The 26,607-nt window shown below is 40.7% G+C and overlaps 2 protein-coding genes across 5 annotated transcripts in view; both read left to right on the top strand.

Annotated features, from left to right (window-relative positions):
* Positions 1-7,305, top strand: part of RC3H2 (ring finger and CCCH-type domains 2) — a 52,393-nt gene extending 45,088 nt beyond the window's left edge. For 3 of the 4 annotated variants that reach the window (XM_042912001.1, XM_042912000.1, XM_042911999.1), the window contains 4 exons: positions 55-189; positions 440-547; positions 640-788; positions 1,998-7,305. In XM_042912001.1, the coding sequence (XP_042767935.1) occupies positions 55-189; positions 440-547; positions 640-788; positions 1,998-2,193 (588 nt within the window). In that variant the 3' untranslated portion in view covers positions 2,194-7,305. The remainder of the gene's footprint in view (positions 1-54; positions 190-439; positions 548-639; positions 789-1,997) is intronic. The other variant, XM_042912002.1, reaches the window with a different exon arrangement.
* Positions 7,306-16,742: 9,437 nt separating this feature from the next.
* PDCL (phosducin like) lies at positions 16,743-26,102 on the top strand. The gene is made up of 4 exons (XM_042913455.1): positions 16,743-16,943; positions 18,395-18,571; positions 21,248-21,429; positions 23,790-26,102. Exons 2-4 carry the CDS (start codon positions 18,400-18,402, stop codon positions 24,339-24,341), a joined length of 906 nt encoding a protein of 301 aa, XP_042769389.1. The 5' UTR covers positions 16,743-16,943; positions 18,395-18,399; the 3' UTR covers positions 24,342-26,102.
* The last annotated feature ends 505 nt before the right edge of the window (positions 26,103-26,607 follow it).

The following is a 26,607-nucleotide window of genomic DNA, read 5'->3' as shown; positions in this document are numbered from 1 at the left end:
AGTTGAAAGCTATGGTTGAAAGCTAACTTTACCTTTGTTTTTTTTCCCCTATAGGCCAAGAGTAACTCATTGCTTCTTCAGAGGGAGGCCAATGCACTGGCCATGCAGCAGAAGTGGAATTCCCTGGATGAAGGCCGCCACCTTACCTTAAATCTTCTAAGCAAGGAAATTGAACTGAGAAATGGAGAGGTAAAAAAACTGAACCTCTCAGCTTCATGCTTAATGTATTTGCTGTTTGGTGCTGCTGTGTGTTAGTTTATGCCATTACCTAGTGTATGCTAGCATTCCTTTTTCTGGTGGATGATTGTTTTTCAAACTCAGAATAGAAATAAAATTGCAGTACCAGCTTTTATTTCAATCATTGAGATTCTTACTTTAGTCTAAAAGGGGGGCCCCAGCTTCCCCAGGTATAAAATCAGCATTTTTTCTTTTATTACAGAGTGATTATACAGAAGATGCAAGCGATACTAAGCCTGATAGGGATATTGAGTTAGAGCTTTCGGCACTTGATACTGATGAACCTGATGGACAAGGTGAACAAATTGAAGTAAGTACCACAATTAGATATTTAGGAAGCTTTATTCAATTGGAAACTATAAAATACTTTCATACTGAAGGATTAACATTTTATTTTCTTAGGAGATCCTGGACATACAGCTGGGTATCAGTTCTCAAAATGATCAGTTGCTGAATGGAACAGCAGTGGAAAATGGGCATCCAGTCCAGCAGCACCAAAAGGAGCCACTGGAGCAGAAGAGACAGAGTTTAGGTGAAGACCATGTGATTCTGTGAGTGTTAGACAGATAACTCATAACCAGTGGACATAGGTTGTAAATATTTAAATAAAATAAATGCAGTGTTACCTGCAATTTTGGCTCTCTCCTGTGAGGCGAAGACCTTATGTAATAGGGCAGTGATTGGGTCAGTCTGAATTTTTAGGAGAGAAGAGGTAAACTTGAACAAAATAGTCCATTTTTAAGTAGCCTGAGACCTGCTTTTTTTGTGGATAAAAGTTTGTCCTCGTGCTCCAGCATCAGGTTAATACTTCCTCAGTCTGGTAGGCACACTTCTAGACTACACAATAGAGAATTAAAATCTAGATGAAGGGTTTCCCTTTTAAAAAATCATGTTAAGGTATTCTTAGATTTAGGGGCACCTGGATAGCTCAGTTGGTTAAGCGTCCGACTTCAGCTCCGGTCACAATCTCACGGTTCGTGAGTTTGAGCTCCACATCGGGCTCTGTGCTGACAGTTCAGAGCCTGGAGCCTGCTTTGGATTCTGTGTTTCCCTCTGTCTCTCTGCCCCTCCCCTGCTCACGCTCTGTCTCTCTCTCAATAATAAATAAACATTAAAAAACATTTTTTTTAATTACAGATATTCTTAGATTTAATATTGCCATTTTATATAATTACCGCCAAAATTATGGGTTAGTCTTGAACTTAATAGTTTGTTGGCCTTAAATTAGCCAGTATTTTAATTTTTTTTAATGTTTATTTATTTTTTAGAGAGAGAAAGACCAAGCATGAGCAGGGGAGGGGCAGAGAGAGAGGAGACACAGAATCTGAAGCAGGCTCCAGGCTCTGAGCTGTCAGCACAGAGCCTGATGTGGGGCTTGAACTTACGGACTGTGAGATCATGACCTGAGCTGAAGTCTGTTAACCAACTGAGCCACCCAGGTGCCCCTTAAATTTTTTTTAAGTTTACTCATTTATTTTTTGAGAGAGAGAGCATGAGCAGAGGAGGGGCAGAGAGAGAGAATCCCAAGTAGGCCCAGTGCTGAGCCACCCAGGTGCCCGTCTAGTATTTTAATTTTTTAAATATGATTTTTGGAAAAAGGGACTTTTTTAGTGACTGCTGATATTTTTTAGTGATAAATACATGCCTTTACTAGGGGCTTTTGAAGTTTGTTACAACTAATATTAAGCGTGTATAGTTATTCTTTAAAGGGTTATTCACTTAAAGCTAATTTGTTTTCAATGTCCTTTATTTTCTCTCAGGGAGGAGCAAAAAACAATTCTGCCGGTAACTTCTTGCTTTAGCCAGCCACTCCCAGTGTCCATTAGCAATGCAAGTTGCCTCCCCATCACCACATCTGTCAGTGTTGGCAACCTCATTCTGAAAACTCACGTTATGTCTGAAGATAAAAACGACTTTTTAAAACCTGTTGCAAATGGGAAGATGGTTAACAGCTGAAAGGAGGTTCATCTTTCAAATTTGTGACCATACCATGGAAGCATTTACACTAGCTTTTTATATATATAATATATATTATATAATGTATATTTTTTTTAAAAAAAGATATTACCGGGGGCATCCATTTCCTGTGGACTCTTTGATACTTCAAGCCCTCTTGCATTAGCATTATGAAAAAAAAGAAAATTTACTTTACTAGGGTAACACGTTCACTTTCCAGAGGTGATTGGAATTTGGACATTTAACTTAAGCTTCAAGCAGCTTTTTATGAGTTTGTAGCAATCCGGTGCAGTAACTGAGCCATTTCCTATTTTAAATGGCTTCTATAGAAAATTAACAACTCAGTTATTAAACTAGCAGGATCCTACAATGATACATCTAGTGAAAGTAGACTTAATTAACTTATTTATTTCTATTTTATGTTTTGCTGAGAGAAATTTCCATCTCATTCCAGCTGCTTTATTTATCTTTTTCATGGGACTTTGCATGGATTTTTTTTCTTTTTCTTTCTTTCTTTCCTTCTTTTTTTTTCTTTTTTTTTTCTTTTTTTACTTTGAAGAGTGGAGTTAGATGTTCTTACCATAGAATTTTACAGGGTTATATACTAGCTTTCTTTACTGCATTATATGTAGGAGTGTGGTGCAGTGCTTTTATCTGTAGCATTGAAATTTTTTTTAATTTTCCATTTTTCAAGCCTAGTTTCTGCTTTGTTAATATTTATACACAGGCTACTTGTTGAAGTAAGTAATTAAATATATAACCAAGTGCCTAAGTCTTTCAGCTGATGTACTAGATATTAAATTCTCCTAAGTTATGCAGAATCGTTTTTACAATTTTGATAAATTATGCACTAATGTAATGGCAGTTTTTTAAAACGCAGATTTAAGCCTGTACATTATTGAATCTGATGACTTGGCAAAAGAATCAGGTGCTTTCAGCTTTCTTGAGAAAACCCTGTATGTAGCGTTTGCACTGACTAACAAGATGGTATTGCTGGGTTTTTTTTATTTAAACTGATTAATTTGGATGTTCATTGCAATATCTTGGTTAAGTATTGTTTATTGTTACTTCACGTTGCGTTTAATTTTCCTTGTTCTCTGACCGTTAGGTTGATAAGACTATGAACCATGTAATAATAGAACATTGGCTAACCTTTATTCGTACTTAAAAACATGAGTAATTTCTGCCCTGCTAAATGTGACTGAAAAGTGTTTGGACCTGGCATCTGGAAGCATGCAGTATGTTCAACCAGCCATGCCCCAGATTTGGGGGAGGTATTTTTGAAACCTAAACTTCAGTCGACATTTGGAAACAAAAACTGGGCATTCCTTCCTGGTGATCTCACCTATAGTTTGTCTTCGTTTTTCCCCAGTTTCTTTAAGATTAGTTTGACTTTTATTATTTTTTTTAATTAACTTCTGTGAAGTTGTTTACTCTGAAAATTGTACTGGAATATTTTAAGCCAAGCTGATCTTTCACCAGGTGTACTGTATGTAAGGGCTTTTCCTGCTAGCAAGATGCTTAAACAGGATCATGTTATTGGTCGTCTGAGCTATTTAGTTGTTTTACAAAACCACAGCATTGTATCAGATAAGATTTTGATAAAAAGTTTTGTGCACATTTCCAGGGGCGGGAGGGTTGACATTTCCCTGAAATTTCTTGATCAGAATGAGTAAATGCTGGTGTTTGATACCTGTCTTAATGAACATGCTCATAAGGTGACTGATAAGTTGTAAATATACCTGAGAAACAAAGGGGTAGTTTTGATATTCTGGTGTCAGTATGGAAGATCTTACACATTTATTTAATATTCAAATGTATGAGGATGTTTGTTTGTAGCATAACAGCACAGTAGCCTTGACTTCGTTTCCTTTGGTTAGTACTGTACCCTTTTGCCATGGCCAGTGCTCCCTATCCCTACAAAGACATTTTATTTATTTCACTCTGTAACCTGAAATGAATAGGAACAAGAGTTTTAAACCATGTTACATTAACTTATTTCTGACATTATAAATTAGCCTAGGATATTACAGGAACATGATTGTTATATAATTTATATCAGAACCCTTCTATAAATATGCGCTTATTACATTTAAAATGCTTCCAATGTACTTTATTTGCTGTTTGTATTTCCAAAAAGGATATGCAAACCAGTATGTCTATTTCATGGATATTTAAATAGTGAGATCTTCCATGTTGAAGGTAATGTATTTTTTTTTAAGATTTTAAAATTGCTATTTTGTTACAAAATAGAGACCTATTAACAGTTTGAGAGCTCCTTATGTGCCCTCAGGGAAAGAACCCTCTGTGCAACAGAACTACGCAAAACATCTTCAGCACGTTCTGAGGGTGAATATATACTACATAAATTGATCTTGTGTATTTAACCTTATCTTTTTAATTTTAAAATTGAAATTTTGAAACTTGGTTGTGCTCTGCTGGAGGGGTTTGGGATAAACTGCTTAGGTGTTTGCCTACTTGTCCAGTGAAATTACATTTGCATCAGTGTATGTATATACCTGCCAACCTTATTGGTATGTCTCAGAACATTTATATTAAAATAATGCTTGTCTTGCAGCAGGTGATCCCATAAAACAATAACTCCCTGTTCTTAAAAACTTACTCTCGTTCTCACTAACAACATAGGAATTGTTTCTTTGTTGGGATTATTCTGTATTGCATCCTTTATATAGTGGCCATCTTCTGTTTCTCATGGTGGGTTTAATGTGAGGGAAAGATGTTGGTTCTCTGCCACTTTAGAAGAAAGAGCAGTCTTTCTGATCCTTCTTCAAAAAGTTACTCCCTGATGTCAAGAGGAAAAAAATTATAAATCAGACCTAGGATGTGACTTTTTAAAATTGGGTGCATTCCCTGTCATTTGACCCTTTTACCAACATGTGATGTACATGCGTTTGAAATCAGTATATAAGGCAATAGGAGAGGAAATGTGTGATGTTGGTAATTTAACTACGTGTGGTGCCTATGGTTCAATTAGGAAAAAATAGTCTGAGGTCTGGAAAGTGGGAAAATGGTGGGTTGTGTGTTTGGTTTACTTCTTACATTTTTGTTTTTCCATTTCTGAGTCCCATTCTGAAGTCCATGTGCCTCATTCAGATTCTGTGAATCTAAATTCAGTAGTTCTCTTTTGTAGTATCGTTTCATTTTATAAATTTTGAGATTATGTATGTATTTCGTCTAGTTGGTGCCTGACCAGAGCAGATTCCCTTGCCTGTCCTGCCATGACTTCCTTTCAGTACCATCTGATAAGCAAGTGTCATGCATGAAGGTTGTGCATATAATTTTCAAGAGAAGGTAGTACTTCGTTGGGTCGATGGCACTGATTTTTTCCTAGTAGTTACTTACTCTCACAAGAGAATTATAAAAGAAACCTCGCCTCCTGTACGAGAACTGAAATTTTCCATTTGTATGGATCTAGTCCCGTTCACTCAAATTTCAAGTTGATTCCAAGTATATAAAGCACATCCCAATTTTATATGCTGCCTTGAGAAAATAAGAAGATGCACAGCTATTTCTAGGAATTTAAAATGGGATCATTTAAATATTTGAAAACGTTGTTTTAAAAACCATCTAGCTTGCTCTTGCATTTTAGATGTTAAAGCCTGTGTTGTCTTGTTAGCAGGGGTGCAATTGTAATGATTAGATTCAGATTCAGCATGTGATTTCAACTTTGAATCTGAATGTTTCTTCCCTAGCTTCTTTGTGTCATTTCCTGAGCAGACTGTCACCAGTGTTGGTAACTAGGCTTAAAGGGAAAAGTTGCATTGCAACTATGTGTTAGTTTCCTGGAAGAACTTTTCTTGTGTTTTAGTGAGTGAAGAGTGTTGATGGGATCACTTACTGTAACTCCTTCATGAGAACCCCTTCTGCAAGCAGAAGCAGAACACAAATGAACGTGCTCAAGGAGTATCCCATTTTCTGGATAAATTGAATACATTTGCTAGTTGTTCCTTTTTACTAGCAGTTTCTTTGTATCCCTTTGCTGGCAAGGGAATACAAGGAGTCAAGGCCACTGATCAGAACACCCCACATTTGAGTGGAGTCTTATTTCTACTCCAAGAGCAGTTATTCCCCCAAATCCAAAATTGGCAATTTTTCTTTTTTTAAATAAAATTTTAAAAATATCCTCAAACCAGTGGAACATAGACACTGGCTGCACTTAGTACTGCCAACAGCCAAGGTCATTTGCATATATTCCATCAATCTGTCGAGAATTAGGCCTCACTTTATAACCCAAGGCATGGAAGTGCATGCATTCTCTTAGCTGGGCAAACAATTATACTGTAGTTGTGATACAACACATGTGGCTTTTATTTGTACTGCACATATCCACTGTACAGCCACTTGGGAGTATCGTGGTTAGCTTGCAGCAACTGCTGTCTGCATTTATACTGTTTATTGCATATTCTTTTCCCTGGAAGTGAAAGAGAAATGTTTTTCTTGTTGCATTGATTACATTTTATAAATTTGCTTAGCTGGAAAGTTTGGGAAAAGAGGCCTGTTTGTCAATTGTACAACCGATTGTGAAGCTCTAGTGTGAATATTTTTACGTCTGTATTAGACATTTTCTTTGCAAATCTATTGTTCGATTGAAATGTAAATGAAATTAAAGATGGTGTACACCCATCATGTAAAAAGCAGGCACCATCTCTAAGATGGATTTAATGCTCATTTTTAAGGCATATACTCAGCTTCTATTTAAAACTATAATTTAAAATAATTCTGTACAATGAAATGGGGAATATATATGGGAATAAATTCTATTCCATTTATTTCAATTTGAATTTCCAAATTGTAATGTTTCCCTTTGTGCTATAGGAATAGGATTAAATGGGGGAAGGCTAGGATTTCTAAAGGCCTGTATATGGGGGGAGGGCAGAGATGGAACAATGAGGGTTGTGATGATAGTGAATAGCAAAGAGTGAATTCTGTGTGTTTTTGCTGTAGCACTGAAGTGAAGAGATAATTAGCTTTGGCTGTTCACAGAATAGAGCATCATGATTTTCAGTGTTTGAGAGAAAATTGATGGAAAAAGTTTGCAGTACTTGACATGTATTTGCATGCACAAAATAAAATTATTTGTCCACCTTAAAAGTTGTTTTAGTGTCAATATTAAGTTCATGGTGCATTTTAGTTATATTGATATCCTTGGTATACATTTTGGCTTAATTAAGCTACCAGGATACTCCTTGAGATTTAAATAATCACCTGCCTCAGAGAGCCTGGCTGGCTTAGTTGGTAGAGTATGCGACTCTTGATTTTGGGGTTGTGAGTTTGAGCCCCACGTTGAGGGGTAGATTGTACTTAAAAATATTTTTTTTTAATGTTTTTAATTTTTTTTTTTTTTTTTTTTTTTTTTTTTTGAGAGAGAGAGAGTGGCGTGAGTAGGGGAGGGGCAGGGAGAGAGGAAGACACAGACTCCAAAGCAGGCTCCTGTGCTGACAGCTCAGAGCCTGACACAGGCCTCGAAACCACAAACCACGAGATCATGACCTGAGCCGAAGTTGGATGCTTAACTGACTGAGCCACCCAGGTGCACTCCTAAAAATCTTTTAAAAATAAATAAATAATTGCCTGCCTCACACATACGTTCCTGGGAAGGATCTGAAGAATGAATAGACCAGGAAGGTTGAAATATTTTGTAATCCAGTCACTTCAGTCATTAAAATATAGATAAAGTACTTTCTGTATGGGAAATGAGGGCATAGATAATACTAGCAGTTCACAGTCTAGGTGAGGAAGGAAATAGGACAAATACATAAATGTAATAAGCCCTAGTCCGTGCTGGTCATTAAGTTCAATAAAACACGAACCCTTCCTCTGGAAGCTCACAGTGTAGAAAATGGGGAAGACAGATCTGAATAACCAGCTCAGTGAGCTATGTTCTAATGTAGGGTGTATGGAAACTCCAAAAGGTAAATTATGGGGCAGATGGCAGTGGTGGTAAGCCAGAGGAGATGGTTCTTTGAGAAATGATCCCAGGCTAGATTTTGTAGGCTGAATAACAGGTCACCAGGCAGAGACGGGAATAAACACCCAAGCACCTACCCTACCTTCACGACAACCCACTCTGTACCTGAACAGTTCTTCTCTATAGATATTATCCCTATTTTCTATCTGAGATGTTAAGTAACTTGCCCAAGGCTCACAGCTAGAAAGTAGTGGAGTCAGACTCAAGTCTGTTCTACCTCCCAAAGGCAGTGAGTGAGGGTGACGATTGGAACCTGTTTTAGCTATAAGTGTTACAATGCAAGGAGTTTTTAACGAATAGTTTACGTAACTCTTAGAGCACTTAATATGTTCCAGACACAGTTCTAAGTGCTACAGGTATATTAAAATCTAGGACCATTATTGTCACCATTTTACAGGTGAGAAGACTAAGGGAGAGCATTTGCCTGAATTCACATGACTAGATGAGGTAGGCAGGGATCTCTATGAAGGACACTGAATACCATAATAAAAAGACTGTTAGGGAGTCTTGGAAGTTAGATGATCTGAACAATTTGGGGTTTTAGAAAGATCACTTTGGTAGCAGTTTGAGGTGATGCTGGAGAAAGACCAGCAGAGAAGCCAGGTCAGCAATCTAGGTAAGAAGTGTTTAGAGGTGGCCAAGCAGGGATGGAGGGAGAGGGGTGAATCTGGAAAGCAGGAGACAGCCATTGACGATTTGTTGTAGAGAGAAGATATTAGACCTCTACACACTATAGTGGATTAGATTTGGCTTAGAGTCCCAGATCTTGTTGCTGAGAACAGACCCTTATTTGTGAGACATGTAATCTTGTATAAGCCCTGGAGTGACAGTTTAGATCAGGAAGAAGAGGAAGAAACATGGATAGTTGATCCAAGCAAAAGAGAGGAAACTTAAGGAAATGAAATTCCAGGAAGATTTTATTTCCTTTAAGATACAATTGAAAATTCCACAGTGCAGTGGTTCCAAACTTACCTACACATTGCAATCACCTAGGGATATTTTAAAAATCCCAAAGCCCAGAACACACATAAGACCGATTAAATCACAATCTCTGGGGTTGGACCAAGGCATTAGTACTTTTAAAGCTCCCCGAATGCTTCCAATGTGCAGAGAAGTTTGGGCACCACTGCTATAATGAATGAAAATAGATTTGGGACCTGTCTTAGCCAAGGTATTAAATAACATCCATTGTCAAACGTTCAGGCCCATATGGTTCTCGGAGACATTCAACAAATATTTTTTTATGAGAATCTACTATGTACCAGGCATTAAGGATACAGGAGTGAACTAGTCCCTAACTTCGTGAAACTTATAGTTGGAGAGATAGACAAGAAGTAAAAGGTGAATTTAGATAATGAGGAGTAAAACCAGAATGAATATAATGTAACCCACTGATGAGATTTTGTAAGGTGGGAGTGGTAATTCTCAGCACCGTGGGCAGTTTTAGATAGGTCAGTCTGCCAGACATCCCTGTCTGGATCCCTAAGAAACTTCTCAGACTTAACATGTCACAGACTGAGTTTCTGGTATTCCCCCCACTCCCCAAACTACACCTCCAGTCTTCCCCATTTCAGATACTTCCCCCTCAATCACTGTCCGTCCCTCTTAGTCCAGTAGCAAATCCTGTCCGCTCTACCTTCAAAATGTATTCAGAATTTGACCACTTCTCACCACCCAGGTCTGAGCCACTACTATCTTTCACCTGAATTAGCCTGAATGGCTTCCTGTTCTCCCTGCTTCTGCCCTCATCTTCCTTCAGCAGCTAGAACGATCCCTTTAAACTGTTAAGTCTGATTATTTCACTCTTGTGCTCAAAACCCTTCAAATGCATCATCATCAGATTGAAAGCCCAAGCCTTTTCTCTGGTTCTTTGCTCCTATGCTTACTATGCTCCAACCTTACTGCCCACCAAACCAGGCATGCTTCCATCATAGGGCCTTTATGCTTGCTAATCTCTAAGGATTAAGTCTTCTGCCCCCACCCTCACCAGATGTCTTCATGACTAGATACTCCCTTTCTTAAGGTCTTTGCTAAAAAGCGAACCTTCATGAAAACTGGATGGAGAGTTGGGGTGGAAGTGGGGTGCCTATCTAAAATAGATATTGTAACCCAAGAGACTGGATGAGTTCAACTGTTTTTCTTTTTTTTAAACTTTGTATTCTGAAATAGTTAACAGAGTTACAGGAAGTTGGAAAAATAATAGAGGACCCGTGTACCCTTCACACCGTTTCCTAAATGCTGGCATCTTTCATAACTATAGTATAATATCAAAACCAGGAAGTTGACATTTGTAACAATCTACATACCTTATTCAGATATCAGCAGCTTCACATGCACTCATTTGCACATGTGCGTGCACATGTGTGTGTGTGTGTGTGTGTGTGTGTGTGTAGCTGTATTCAGTTTTATCACATGTAGATTTGTGGAATCACCACTACTCCCAAGATAACAACTGGAAAAAAAGAAAAAGGTAACAGTGTTCCGTCACCTCATTGATCCCTCCTGCTACCCCTTTACATCCACATCCATTCCCTTCCCTTATCCTCATTCATTCCTAACCCCTGGCAACCACTGATCTGTTCTCTATCTCTATAATTTTGTCATTTTGAGCATGTTATATAAATGAAATTATATAGGATGTAACCTTTTGAGATTGGCTTGTTTTCACTTAGCCTAATTCCCTTGAGATCCATCCAAATTGTCACATGTATTAGTAATTTGTTCCTTCTAATTGCCGAGTAGTAAATGTACCACGGTTTGTTTAAACATTCACCCACTGAAGAGCAGTTGGGTTGTTTCAAATTTTTTACTATTACAAATAAAGCTGCTATGAACATTTGTATACATATTTTTGTGTGCACATAAGATTTTTGTTTCTCAAGTATTTTATGAGTAAATAAATTCGTATGCCTGGCCTACCTCTGAAAGAAATGGATAAACTGGACTTATACAGTCTTAAGTTAAAAATGGATAAATTCCCTTCAACATACAATTTACCAAAACAGATACAAGATCAAAAGAAAAATTGGCATAACTCTTGTATTACTTACCTATTGTCACATAACAAATTACCCAAAAACCTAGTGGCTTAGTATAACAACATCAATAATTTCATAGTTTCTGTGGGTCAGGAATCTGCATGTAACCTTCAATGGGTCCTGTGCTTCAGGTCTCACAGGTGGTGGCTGGTGCCTTAGTCATCTCCCTGCTCACCTGGGGAAGCATCTGCTTCCAAGCCCACTCCCTGGATTGTTCGCAGGATTCAGTTCCTCCCGAACTGTTGGAATGAGGGCCTCGGTTTTTTTATTTGTTGAAGGCTGCCCTCAGTTCCTTGCCATGTGAAACTCTCACAATCAGTATGGTGGTTAGGCTCATCTAAGCAGCAACCAAGAGGAGCCGGAGACTGGGGGCAGGGGGTGGGAGGAGGCTGTAAGTCAGGTGTTGGGTGGCGGGGTGGGGGGGATGGGTAGAAGGAGGAGTGGAGGGGTGGCTATAAAGAAGTCACAATCTTTTGTAACCTGATCTTGAAAGCAAGCAAGATCCCATCTCTTTTGTCATTATTACTTAGAAGCAAGTCACCTGGTCCAGACCACTGTCAGGGACTGATACACCTCCCCGCCCACCCTTGTTATTCATGCTCTGAGTAATCCCCCTTCCCGGAGTGTGGACTAGAACTAGTGACCTCTTTATCTCCAGTCGGGAGACACAAACCATACAGGGGAAGTTTCACACAAAGAATTATTAAGATCTAATAAATGACCATAAGATAAAAGGAAATGCCATATGGTACCCTGTGGCTTAGAGAAATTCCATATGGCTCCCTTCCCTACTTGGAAAGAGCCCCCCCTTACCAAGACTGTAGTTCAGACTTCGGCGCAGAAGTTGAAGTTCAGCCCGCTGGACAGCAGGGATGTTCGCTGGTCTGCCCAGGCTGGAACTGGTTGCTAGCCAGCAGAAAGCAAGTCTCCGGACTGCAAGTGAGCTACACAGGAATCTGTGGAGGTCGTTGGCATCACCGCAGACAGGAAGCCTTTGAGTGACCATGCAGGCAGGTCTTCAGGGCACCAATTTTCATGTTGACAAGGCCATGGGAAGACTATTGCTAGACCCACTGAGGTAGGTGTGTATATATATATATGTGTGTATACACACACACACACACACACACACACACACACACACACACACACACCATATCCAATTGGGTTTATGTCAGGAACGTAAAGTTTGTTTAGTATATGAAAATCAACTTGTGTAATCTACCATATTAACAGAATAAAGGTTATATCTGTTATTATAAGATCTCAAAATTTAATGAAGCTCCATTTTGATTGGCTTATAGAGATTTAAAAGTATATGAAATAAGAGAAACTCAAATATTTCTAAAAAAAAAAAAACCAAAAACTTGTGCTCCTTACATTTTAAGTGTGTGAGCTATTTAAAGAAAAATAGTTACTAAAGTTATGAAAGCAAAGAGTTTTTCTGATTTTTCTCAGATGCCTTAATCAAAACTTTAAAAAGAAATTTAGGTGTGCCTGAGTGGCTCAGTCGGTTAAGTGTCTGACTCTTGGTTTCGGCTCAGGTTCATGATCTCACGGGTTCGTGAGTTTGAGCGCCACAATGGGCTCTGTGCTGTCATCATGGGCCTGCTTGGGATTATCTCTCCCTCTTTCTCTGCTCCTTTCCTGTTCACTTTCTCTCAAAATAAATAAATATTTAAAAAAAGAAAGAAATTTGCTCCTTAAAGTCAACCCAACATCTAAAGAAAATTTCAGTTAACAAAATTAAAGCCTGCATTAAAGATAACACTTTTAAAACTGTAGAGACATGTATCTAAATATTATATCGAGGCGCCTGGGTGGCTCAGTCGGTTGGGCGTCTGACTTCAGCTCAGGTCATGATCTCACGGTTTGTGGGTTTGAGCCCCGCGTCAGGCTCTGTGCTGTCAGCTCAGAGCCTGGAGCCCGCTTTCAGATTCTGTGTCTCCTTCTCTCTCTGCTCGCTCTGCTCTGCTCTCCCCGCACGTGCTCTGTCTCCCTCTGTCTCTCAAAAATAAATAAATGTAAAAAATTAAAAATAAATAAAAATAAATATTATATAAATAATTATTATTGATTGTACATTTATTAATACCCAAATTTAATTTTGAAATAAGAAAGACTCTCAATTGCCACAAATTGGCCACACACACCCCAAAAAAGAAGGAAGGAAGGAAAAGAGGGAGGGAGGGAGAGAAAAGGTGGGGGATGGGGGAGAGAAAAAAAGAGGAAATGAAAGAAAGGAAAAGACTCGTTATTACAAATAATCCTTATACTGTTTAATGTCACCCCGAACCATCTCTAGACTTTTAATACTTCTATAAGAAAAAATCCAGTGACAAAGACAATTTTGTTCTAAATTTACAAAAATATTGGTAGGAAACTCAGTGGAAGACCAAATCCTGTTTTACCTCCATCATAATCTGGAAAAACTGTAAGGGTAGAGCAAGCCTTGAAGCCCATGCCTCAAGGCATTTAAACACTTTTATATGAATTTTATTCAGTTACTTTAAATTTTCAAATATGTTTCACAAAGGTTTATAAATCTTTTGGTTAGATCAAGATTTTCCCTTGAAAAAAGGCAAATGCACCTGGGTGGCTCAGTAGGTTGAGCATCTGACTCTTGATTTCTGCTCAGGTCACAATCTCAGGGTCATGGGATCACGCCCTTGGCAGGGGCTCTGGGCTGAGTGTGGAGCCTGCTTAAGATTCTCTCTCTCTCCCTCTACCCTCCTCCCCCGCTTGCACGCTCTCTCTCTCTCTTTCTTAAAAAAAAATGCAAGTGCTTTAACAGTCACAAAACAGCTATGGATTTAGGTTTTCCTACTAAAATACTTTCAGTATGATCTACTGATAAATAAAATCTTACAAGTAAAATCCTTTAAGAACTATAAATTACACATGGTACTCCCATTAAACAGAAACGTCATAATACACACCACCCCAAAATTCTGCTAAGTTCAGCAGTCCTGTTGAGTATTGTTAGGCAACTAACTAATATATACAATCATATTCCTGACAGATGCAAACAATATTCCCAGTGAGGACACCACTAGATATATCCCTCCATCGTATACAACCAGGAGAGTGAATATATTAAAAGAGACATCAATGAAAATCAGTCTTAAAACTCTACCAGAAAAGGGGTTCCTGGGTGGCTCAGTTGATTGAGCGTCTGACTTCAGCTCAGGTCATGATCTCGAGTTCATGGGTTCGAGCCCCGCATCAGGCTCTGTGCTGACAGCTCAGAACCTGGAACCTGCTTTGGATGCTGTGTCTCCCTCTCCTCTGCCCCTCCGCTGCTCACTCTGTCTCTCAAAAAAGTAAAATGTTAAGAAAAAATTTAAGAGAAAAAAATGCACCAGAAGGGACATTTCAGGGAGTATTAACTACAAAAAAATTATTCTTAAACTCTAGAACATACACATATAAACACATCTAAAAAGTCTTCCACTCCTGACTTGCCTCTGTCTCTCAAAGATAACTATTTTATTTCTTATATATTCTTCAGTGCTTTTCTTTATGCATATATAAGCAAATAACATTATTTGTCCATATTTTTTTTAATGTTTATTTATTTTTGAGAGGGAGACAGAGCATGATCAGGGGGAGGGGCAGAGAGAGGGAGACACAGAACCCAAAGCAGGCTCCAGGCTCCAAGCTGTAGGCACAGAGCCCAACGCAGGGCCTGAACCCCTAAACTGTGAGATCATGACCTGAGCTGATGTTGGACACTCAACTGACTGAGCCACCCTATTTGTCCAGGTGCCCCTATTTGTCCATATTTTTTTTATGCAAAAGACAAGAAACTAATACATAATGTTCTCCACCTTCCTTTTTTTTTTTTTTTTCAACGAAATACTATGTTCATGCAAGTATATCTATAGGAAGAACTTCCAGGAGGGGAGTCACTGGACTAAAGGTATATATTTTTTAATATTGACAGATATTTCTCATCTATAAGAGTTGTATCAATTTACACCTCACCAGCAATGCATTCCCCACAGTCATGCTGTTGTCAAAGTTTCCGATATTTAACTATCTGAACGGTGGAAAATGGTATCTGAGAGGATTTTTTTTTTGGAAGAGAACCAGGAAAGCATATTAGCACACTGTAGAAAGGAAGTTTGAATATGCAGGGAGTCAGAGAGGAGGTAATTGCAGGAACAGAGTCCTTTACTAGGCTGGAGGAGCAGGATTCACTGCAGGAGTGATTCATGGAATGGGTGCTCTGTCACGAATGGGTGCCCATGGGATGGGATGCAAGGGTTGTGGGTATATTTTCACGGTGGCCTCAAGTGCAAGTCCCTTTTGATTGCTTCTGTTTTTCAGGCGAAATAAGAATCAGGGTCGTAAACTGAGCCAGGAGAGAGTGTTGCATGTTTTGGGAAAGAGATGTGAATTTCTTCTCTTAATGAGTGGGAGGGTAACCTGCCCAGGGAAACAAGGATCTTTGAAGCACTGAGGATTACAGCCTTCAATTTAAAGTGAATTTTGAAGGACAAAGGACAGTCCATGGATAAAGAAGATCCCTGCTTCAGGGAGATGTCAAGAAAATTAAAAGCAAAGCATCCATCTAGCATTCATTTAACAGATATTTACAGGGAATGGGCCATGCAGAGGCTCTGTTGCTGGGTGCTGGCTTGTCACTTAAAGCAAATCACAAGCATCCTCCAGTTGGTTAATTGTTCACACCGATCTGATTAAGGTAAGATTATTCACTCTGCAAACAAAAATACAAAAAAAAAAAAATACCATAGGATGTCCATGGGATGATTTTTCCTAAATTTGGGGAGGGGAGTTCTCAGTCTTGATAGTCTAAACAAACAGCTTCTCGGAAAAATGGGCCCGTATAATAAATTTGCAGACAATTTCAGGTGGTTGTAGAACCGCAAGTTGAGAATCTCTCTGTCAAATTAAGAGCCCTATTTTAGAGTGTATTGTTTTAGGATGTTTTGAAGGATTCAATTTGCACAAAGCTTCCAACTTTATGGTTGTGTACTGGACACCTTAATAAGGACTCAGAAATTGAAATCATTTTAGGTTTTAAAAAAAGTTGCAAAGGTAGCATAGAGTTCCCCTATATTCTTCACCAAGAATCCTCAAAGATTAACATCTTAACCATAGTACAATTATTAAAACTGTTGATACACTATCGTTAATAGACCTCATTCCGTTAGTTGTCCCGTTCGTGTCCTTTTTTCTGTTCTAGAATCCGGTTCAGGAATTCACATAGCTTTGTCAAGGACCGGGCTTTTTTTTATTTTGGGGCAAATTAACGTCTGAGTCTGTCATAAGAGTCGCGATGTTATTAAGAACCAATGAAAAACACATGTGAAATGATTTCAGAAACTTCAAAGATAACTAAACAAACTTTTCTTACTACTCAGAATTGGGTATATGCAGTGTAGCTTTTCATTTAAAGTAAAACAAAGCAAATTGAAATGTATTATCGTCGTCGAGGTGTTTTGTCCCAAAGGAGGACCCGTAGCCTTTCCTTCAACCACCAGAGGAGGCTTTTCCTAATTGGGCAGCGTGTCTGCCCGACCGCAGGAAGGCCGCCTCATTGGTCCGCGCAGTCGGGACTCCGGCGGCTTTTCTCTTAGTGCTCAAGGCGCCGACCCACTTCTCTTCGTTCACCCGAGCGCTCCCTTCCTTCGAAGTCCCTGAAGCTGCCAGCCCGAAGGCGTCCAGACTGACCTAGGCCGGGTAACTGCACTGAGGTCAGTGGGGAAGAAGCGGCGGGCATGGAATACGTGTGGGAGGTGATGGAATGCCGGTGCTCGGTGATGTCTGTGATCCCCCTCGACCCCCAGGCCTCTGCAACTTCTCTGCCTGCCTCCTCCTCTGGCCCCACCTCCACCAGGCTCCCCCAAAGGTTCCGCGCGCCCCTCCACCGCCCTTCCGCTGGCCCCACCCCCCCCCCGCCCCTCCACGAGCCCGCCTCCTCCGAGAGCCCTTCCGCTTTTTCCAGCCCAGCCCCACTCCGCCCAGGCCCCGCCTTCCTCGCGCCCTTCTCTGGCCCCGCCTCCTCCGGGAACCTCTCCACTGGCCCGCCCTGGCCCCATCCTCCTCAGAGGCCCCGCCCTCACCTAGCACGCCGCTACCTGGTCTGTCTGCTGGTCTTGCACCGCCTGAGTCGCCATGCCTCTTTAAGTTTGGTTCTGTTTCCCCGAAACCCCCACCCCTCCCCGTACCTGCACGTTTCTCTCAGTAAACCCTGCCTCCTGTGCACCTTCTCTGTCCTTCTACTGCGGTCTCTCATTCCCGTCCGATCCAAGCTGTGTCCTTAAGAGCTTAGTGAATTGTGCGGAGGCCTTGTCCTAGGCCTTGGAGGTCCCTGCTTTCAAGGCCCCCTGCCGGGTGGGAGAGCCACTTTGTAACGGAGTTTAACAGTCCGGGTGAGAAGTCTTTAATGAAGGAATCCTAGTATTTCGATACTTAGAGGACTAGAGTTGTCACCCTCCCTGCTGGAAAGGCAAGCTGGCCTGTGAGGGGCTAAGCTGCACCTCTCTCTCCAAATGCCCCTGGCTTCTTCTGATGCAGGCTCTTGGTTCTAACCATTGTCCTTTAAACTCTTGGGAATTAGTAAAATCTTATCACGGGCTCTTCTTTTAACCAGAGTTGGTAGGGCTTTCAGAGCCCATCCATCCACTGGGGATGTTGAGGGCAAGAGACAGATCAGTGATTGGCTTAGACAGTGACTCAGCATCATGCTCTTGATGCTGCTGTTTGGAGTTTTTCCTGAGGATTCTTACCCAACTTTCAATGACCCAGCAGTCTTAGTTGGTAGAAAACCCTAAAAGTATGTGTAGATAAAACCTCCGATCAGTAAGCAGATTTCTCCTAGCTAACACATTAGTACAGGATATGGTTTACAGAAGACAGTGACTCACACCTTCAGTCTCTTGGAGTCAAGCATCCTAGGGTTTGATCCCAGCTCCACCGTTTGCTGTGAAGTTTGGCAAAGAAGCTTCCCTTATCTGGGCTTTAGTTTTACCTTCTACAAAAAGAGCACAATTATGGTATGGATTTGTTGAGGTCCTGCTTATGAAAAAAGTCAATGTTAGGGTCCTGTAAATAGCAGGATCTCAGCATAAGTGAGCCCCTAGTCATCCGATTCATGTCTGTCTGGGTCACGTCAGCAAAGAGCCTGATACATTGCCTCTCTCAGGAGCCATGACAACCCTGGATGATAAGCTGCTGGGGGAGAAGCTCCAGTACTATTACAGCAGCAGTGAGGATGAGGACAGCGACCGCGAGGACAAGGACAGAGGCAGTGGCGCCCTGGCCGGCAGTTCGATGCCTGCAGATGCAGAGTTGGCAGGGGAAGGCATCTCAGTCAACACAGGTACTGGAAATCCCTGAGCCCAGGGAACAGGTTTAAAAAAATGTCCATTAAATATGTATCAGTCAGAAGTCTCCTGATCATTGCTCTCTAATTCCAGTCCCACTTCCAGAGATAAACTTTTGTCGGCATTTCCCTGTGTGTGCTCTGGCCATCTCAGTGCACAGTGCGGACTTGTGTGCACAGCATGCACAGACCGATCACACACAGTAAACACAGACCTGCTTTTGAATCCGGCTTCTCAAATTAATAGTTGTTTGATGTCACTTAAGTCATAGGTATGCATATATTGGTATAAATGTATACCAATATATACCAATTCTAGTATAAATTCCTAGAAATGGCATATTTATACTTTTACATTTTAATGTTTCCAAATTGCTGTCAGTGGAAGTGGCACTGGTTTATCTATAACCAGCAATGTGTTTTTTCCCCAGACACTTGCCCTCCTACTGTGTTACCAGAATTTGTGATCTTCGCCATCCTCAATGGATGACAAATGGTAACTCACTGTAGTTTTATTTCCTACCTTTTCAAGAGGGACACTGAACCTCTTTTATAACTTAAAACAATTTTTTTTAAATGTTAATTCATTTATGAGAGAGGGCGGGGCAGAGAGAGACACACACACACAGAATCCAAAGCAGGCTCCAGACTCTGAGCTGTCAGCACAGAGCCTGACGCAGGGCTTGAACTTACGAACTGTGAGATCATGACCTGAGCTGAAGTCGGAGGCTTAACCTACTGAGCCACCCAGGCGCCCCATCTTTTATAACTTTAAGAGCGAGTTTCCTGTCCTTTGCTCATTCTTAAAATTTGGTGGTTGGTCTTTTTAGGGAGCTTTGTTTTAAGGAAACTAATCTGTGGTATGAGCTATAAATATTTCTACCAATTTGTGGTTTGTCTTTTGACTTTGTGTTCTTTTCTGGGCAGAAAATTTTTATTTTTATGTACCTGAAGGCATTATTTTATAGTTTCTTAATTTAGTTTCTTACCGAAAAGGTCTTTTTTCACTCCAGGATTATAAAAAGTTCTCCCATGCCTTTTTAAAATACTTTTATGATTTTTTTTACACTTAAATATTGATTAATCTGGAATTCATTTTGGTGCAAGGTATGTGGCAGGGCTTCACGTTAGTATTTTTCATATTTTACCCACTATTTCAACACCATTTATTGAATTAGCTGTCTTTTCTCCATTGCTTTGAAATGTCAGTCTTATCATGTATTGAATTTCTGTTTATATTTTTATCTTTAGCTATACTTTGTAGTTTCTTTCATTGATTTGTTTTTTACTGTGCTGCATCACACTGTTTTTAATTACTGTGTTACATGTTTAGTACGTGGTCGGGCCGGTTGACCTTCAGTACTCTTCTGTGCCATCATTTTCCCCCAATTTTTTTTTTAAGTAGGCTCTACCCTCAACATGGGATAGAGTTCCTAAGACTGGGTACTGTGTGCTGTACTGACTGAACCAGCCAGGCACCCCTCAACTTTTGCTTTCTTACTTTTCCAAAGCAAATTTAGGAACGTGCACACATGGGAATACATTAAATATATAAATTAACTTAGGGGTTGTTGGCACCCTTGTGATGTTGGGTCTTCCTAGTCAGGAATATGGTATTGCTTTTCCATTTAACCAGGTCTTTCTTAGTGTTTCTTGGTAGCATTTTTAAGTTTTTCTCACATAGATTTTTATATTTTTTTCTGCAGTAACAAATAGCCTCCAAATCTCAGTGGCTCGTGAGAGTGAAGGTGTATTTCTCAAATGTGTTACTTGCTGCTCGTGTGGGTCAGCAGCCCTGCTTTTGCTTCATATGTCCTGTCATTCTAGGGAAGGGTTGAAAGAGCAGCCCCTGACCGGGACATGCCTTTTCATGACCAGGTATAGCGAGCAAGAGAGGGCTGTTGGAAACGTAATGGCTCATAAATCTTTTGCTCAGAATCCATTGGCCAAAGCACATCATGTGGCCAAACCCAACATCAGTGGGCTGGGGATGCGTGTACTCATCCCATAAGAGGTCCTACAAGTTACATGGCAAGGGGCAGGGAGGCTTGGGGGTATCTTGAATAACAGAACAACCTGCCACAATCTTGTTATAAAAATCCAGGTAATACAGAATGTATTAAGGTAGAAAGAAAAAAATAGAAGTTCTATCTCACAAGTCCTCTTGGAGCTTACTAGCTAGAGACAGCTTCTGTTAACGGTTGACTTATTCTTCTTTAGTCCTTTTTCTATGAACATACAAATGTACGTGCACATATACGAATACCTGTAAGTATTTGTACATACACAGGCAATTCCTTTTCTAAAAATTGGATGATCATACCATGATATTGTTCTGCATTTTGCTCTTTATTTTTTATTTTTTTGACCTAATGTATTTGAACATCTTTTATGGCAAGAAAACCTATAGCTACCTCATTCTTTCTACGAGTTGCCTCATTTTCCTTTGAGTAGATAAGTCATTACTTATTTAGTGCGCCTCCTAATGTCGGACCTTTAGCTCGGCCCCTTAATTATCGCAAGCCACGCTGCAGTGGACGTCACTACGTGGACCCTGCTGCCCCGCGTGAGCGTTACTGTGCAGTTGGCGGAGCAAGCGTTAGACAGATGTGAGCTGGTCCGTAATTCTCTGCCTGCTCTTCTTGGTCACCTCCATGTTCACCATCGACCCAGGTCCAAAAGGGGTGATAAATGACTGGCGCCGCTTCAAACAGTTGGAGACTGAGCAAAGGGAGGAGCAGTGCCGGGAAATGGAACGGCTGATCAAGAAGCTGTCAATGACCTGCAGGTCCCATCTGGATGAAGAGGAGGAGCAACGCCAACAGAAGGAGCTCCAGGAGAAGATCAGTGGGAAGGTAATTAGCAGCCCCCCCGGGCCTCTCTGAGAAACGCTCCTGGCTGTTGCAACTGGGGTCAGTGATCCAAGAGGTGCAGGTGTTTGATTTGGCCTCCACAGAGCTGTGTAGTGTCAGGGGAAGTAGAGTCACGTCCTAACTCGGACACACTGGGGTTTGAACCTCAGCTCTGCTACTGGAGACGGTGGGGGTGTGTCTTCTGTTCTGAATCTGGTTTGTCAGGGGTCCGGTGAGGTCAGTCCCTCTACCTCACAGTGCTCTCTGGGTACAAAGGCCCCCGAAGTGCCTGGCCCATTCAGAGTGCTTTATGGAAGTCTTACCTTGGGCCAGAAATAACCCTCTGAAGTTGGTGGTTTTATCCCTGTTTTACAGATGATGAAACCGATGCTTTGAGAGGAGAGGGGACTTGGCTCAGGGCATCTAACTAGTAAATGCTCATAAGCACTGGGATTCACCCAGGTTTTTTTTGCTCTTTCCATGGTGCTGCTCTGTTTCACCTGAAGCCTATTCATGAGAATTTACTCTTAACAAGGCAACACAGTAGAAGCAAATGGACACTCTGGAAGATACTTGGAAATAGGCCCCTGACCCTCTGTTACTTGCCCTGTATCAAAAGGACCTTTTATTTCCCCTTCCACCTGGCCTCTGAACGTGGGTGAATGTCAAGGAGTGCCTGAGATCATTGGGCTGTAGCCCAAAGCAGCTCTTGGCTGGGAATGCCAGCCAGGATCAGGGAGCAGATAAGAGGATTAAATGAGGAGTCATTTGCCTGGAGCAGGAGGAGGATTTCAGGGCATTAGACTTTCTGACCATAATGGCTCAGAGGCACTCTGGTGGGCCGAGGTAGATGGGAAAGCTGGGAGCAGGGGGCTGGGAAGAAGGACGGTGCTGTGCTGGCCGTGACGCAGAAATGTCCATCCTGCTCTACTGTGGTCCCCGGCCTCCACCATCTGATTGGTGCCGGACTGGGCAGAGGTAGGCTTTGTTCCGGGTGTGGGGATGTCTTGCCGCACCAGGCCCAGAGAAGGAAGACAACTTTTGTGTCTCGAGCTGGCGGCAGGGCTGTGTGCCCGCTGCTCACAGTGCTTCCTTATGCTGAGATTAGAGCAGATAAAGCAACACATGACCGCATGGGGCGGTTGAGAGCAGCTCTGTCCCTGTCCTCCTGGGTTGTGTACCGCAGAGCAGAGCTGGAAACCAGCTCAGTGCCAGAAAAGGGGAAGTCAAGCAAAATATGGCACAGTACGCGTCATTCTATAAAAAATAATTGAGAAGCAGGGGGAAATATTTGTGATGTAATAATGCCAAGTGGCAAGAGCAGGTTATAGCTTAATTGGTACATCCACAACTGCTGTTATAAAAGCAAAAATGATGTCAGCATATGCCTGGTAATAAAAAGCAAAATATGGTATTAGAGAATGTGACTGTGTGTTTTTTGTATGTATATGTGTGTGTGGGGAGGGTGTAGAGCAAGAATTACGAGTGTTCTTAAATTTTTAAAAGTCCTTAGTATCCTGTTGTCTTTTCAACAAAAATGAAACAGTAGATAAAATAATCTATTGTTGAGACTGACCAAAAGAAACAAGTTCATGAAGTGATATTAATTGATGTCTGTTTGGAGGGAGAGACATTATAATACAGTAGCTGAAAGACTATATATATATATATATATATATATATATATATATATATATGTATTAATTTATTTATTTGTTTTTGAGAGAGAGAGAGAGAGAATATCAATCCTAAGCAGGCTCCATGCTGTCAGCACAGAGCCCCATGTGGAGCTCCAACCCATGAACTGTGAGATCGTGACCTGAGCCAAAACCAAAAGTCAGACACTTAACCAGCTGAGCCACCAAAAGACTAGATTTTTTAAAAATCCAGTTTGAATTCTGGGCTTGTACCTACGTGAACTGGTACAGATAATCTCAAGTCTTTGAACCTCAATTGTAAGATGGGGGCAATTGAAATCCCCTCCCAGTGGGGTTATCGTAAGAATTCCGCGAGCTTTAATGCATACAGAGCACTTGGCATGGTACTGAGCTCACGTAACATAAGCATGTGGTACATGTTAACTATTTTTTTTTTGAAGTTTATTTATTTATTTTGAGAGGGAGAAAGAGAGCACGTGTGCAAGTCAAGGAGGGAGAGAGAGGGAGGGAGAGAGAATCCCAAGCAGGCTCCGCACTGTCCCCACAGAGGCCGATGGGGGGCTCGAACTCACAAACCATGAGACCGCGACCTGAGTCGAGGTCAGTTGCTCAACCACCTGAACCACCCATGTGTCCCGGTACATGTTAACTATTGTCACAGAGTTCAGTTTGTGTTTGTTCTGCTCACTGCTGGTCGTCCTGCAGATGACTCTGAAGGAGTTTGCCATGATGAATGAGGACCGAGATGACGAGGAGTTTCTACAGCAGTACCGGAAGCAGAGGATGGAAGAGATGCGGCAGCAGCTTCACAAGGGGCCCCAGTTCAAGCAGGTGTTTGAGATCCCCAGTGGAGAAGGGTTTTTAGAGATGATCGATAAAGAACAGAAAAGCACCCTCATCATGGTCCATATTTATGAGGACGGCATTCCGGGGACCGAAGCCATGAACGGCTGCATGATTTGCCTTGCTGCCGAGTACCCAGCTGTCAAATTCTGCCGGGTGAAGAGCTCAGTTATTGGGGCCAGCAGTCGCTTCACCAGGAATGCCCTTCCGGCCCTGCTGATCTACAAGGGGGGTGAGTTGATTGGCAATTTTGTTCGTGTCACTGACCAGCTGGGGGAAGATTTCTTTGCTGTGGACCTCGAAGCTTTTCTACAGGAATTTGGATTGCTCCCAGAAAAAGAAGTCTTGGTGCTCACGTCTGTGTGTAACTCTGCCACCTGTCACAGCGAGGACAGTGATTTGGAAATAGATTGAACTGATAGTCTAGCTGCATAGATTTCTCCTTGTTTGGGCTGGAAGACACATGTCTGTGGATTTGTTTTTGTTCCTTCCTGTGTTGTGTGGCTTTCCAGCTGTTCTTTGTAGTCCCTTTTATTATATGTAAAGTCAAGAAATTCTTAGATTAAACTGGAATGCTAAATCACCTTGTGGCTAGCAGTACAAAGTGACTTCAAACTGTATAAACAGGAAACCAGGCTTTTGAACTGTTTACTTAAGATTCTCTAGCATGACATCTCTGTTATTGTTTCTAGTCAATATTTACATAACATCCTAAAGACAGTGTCCTGGAAATTGTCTTCAGATGATCTCAGAGGTCTCTGCCAGGCCTGGGAATATAATTCTATAGTTAGTGTGTTATTTGCAACATAAATAGTGTGTCCCCTTCATCAGTGATTATAAATTGTATTTACTTGTAATCAGATGTTCTCTACCGGGGTCTTGTTTAAAGGTTCCAGACAATGATGTTTGCCCCATCAAGAGGGGTGACCTTTGCTGTGGGAGCCAGTGTCCTGCTGAAACGTTACTAAGTCTTAAATAGGAGGAAGGATTGAGGTTGACTGTGCTCCTGATGCTGGAAGGCCAGCTTGATTTAAAAACATCAGAGCTGGGTTGGAGCTGGGAAGCCTTTTGAAATTGGAGGATCTTTGGATAAGATCCTCTTGCTAATTTCTTTGTCTCTCTCTCTCTCTCTCTCTCTCTCTCTTATTTAACAATGTGACTTTTTTGTTTAATGTAGCTTTTTAAAAAAATTTTTTTTTTTTTTTTGCATATTTGAAAAGTAATATTCAACAGAGGAAAATTTGCCGCAATACAAAGTGAAAATAAGAAAGTTAGAATAATGTCCCATCCAACCATCTAGGGTAAAACACTATTAATATTTTGGCATATTTCCTTCCAACGTATTTTCTTTGTATACATAGACACTTTGCTTGTTTGTTTTTAAACAAAACAATGGGATCATTCTGAACATACTGTTTTATAGTATGGTCAGCTAATATGTATCAAAATTTTTTTCATGTTATTACTAGTCTACCACATTTTAAAAATGGCTCTTGATATTCCATTGTGTAGATGTGCTGTGATTTGCTTCATGGTTGTCTCTTGAAAAACAGCAAAGACTTTTTACTACAGAAGTAGTAGGTGTCCATTGTAGAAAATGTGATAAAAATTGTTAAGCTAAAAAGAGCTTTTACGAGTCCTATAATTCCGCCAACCAAAAATGATTCCCGTTATCATTTTCACAGGAATCTTTCTAGGCTTTTTTTTTTTTTTCTATTTGTATTTGTATTTATAATAATGATTGTCATTTGAATGTTTTCCTCCTCTTTTTTTTTTTTTTTTTTTTTTTGCTTAAAATGGTGTACATTCTAAGGTCAGGGAAAATGTAATCTGGAATGAAAAGATTAGCTTTAGAATTCAGTTTTGCTTTTCCTGGTTATTCAGGAATTGACTAACTAGAAGGGTCTCACAAATATCTGTTGTAGTTAATCAGTAAGAAGAAAGTGCATGGTTTTTCTGATTTAAAAAACTCATTGTAGACAGTGTAGAAGAAGCAGAGATAACTGTTGTCAATGTTCTTGTTTATTTCCTTCAGTCCTTTTTCACTATTTTTAGTAACATTGAGAGCTTATTGGATTTAGTTCCGTGTTCTATTTTATTAATATGATGCCGTAAATAATTTGACATGTTAATAAAAATTCTAAATAAATACTTTTTAATGCCTTCATAATATTCCATCATTTGTATATGCCATGATTTATTTAGCCAGTTCCTTAATATTGGGTATTTAGATTCCCAGTTTTTCACTAAAATACTTAGCATTTTTGCATTTTGAGCCATATTTTGGATAGTTCTCTTAGTATAGATTTCTGGAAGAGGAATTCTTGGATGAAGGGACAGGAGCATTTGTAAAATAGTTTTTAGAAACTATCTCTCGTTCCAGTCAGAAATGAAAATATGCACTCACAGAACCTTAACTTTGCCTTTCAAGAACAGAGATTCCAAAATGAAATGAACAGACATGGAATGGGAAAATCCTTGAGTATTAATCTCTTACTCAGATGTAGTGTAAGCAGCAGGGGCTTGGGAGTCCAGAAAGATTTGGGTTCAAATCCTGTCAGCTCCTGGTGAGGTACCCAGCCTTCTTGAAGCCCTGTTTCCTCACCTCTGCAGTGTCAATACTTACCTCACCTGTTCTGTGAAGTGGTTCCCGGCATGTGGTCCCAGAGCTGGGCATCAG

The sequence above is a fragment of the Panthera leo genome, chromosome D4 (assembly GCF_018350215.1).
Source record: "Panthera leo isolate Ple1 chromosome D4, P.leo_Ple1_pat1.1, whole genome shotgun sequence".
In the NCBI taxonomy this organism is placed as follows: Eukaryota; Metazoa; Chordata; class Mammalia; order Carnivora; family Felidae; genus Panthera; species Panthera leo.
The sequence above is the reverse complement of the archived record's forward strand: the minus strand, read 5'-3'. Positions and strand labels throughout refer to the sequence as shown.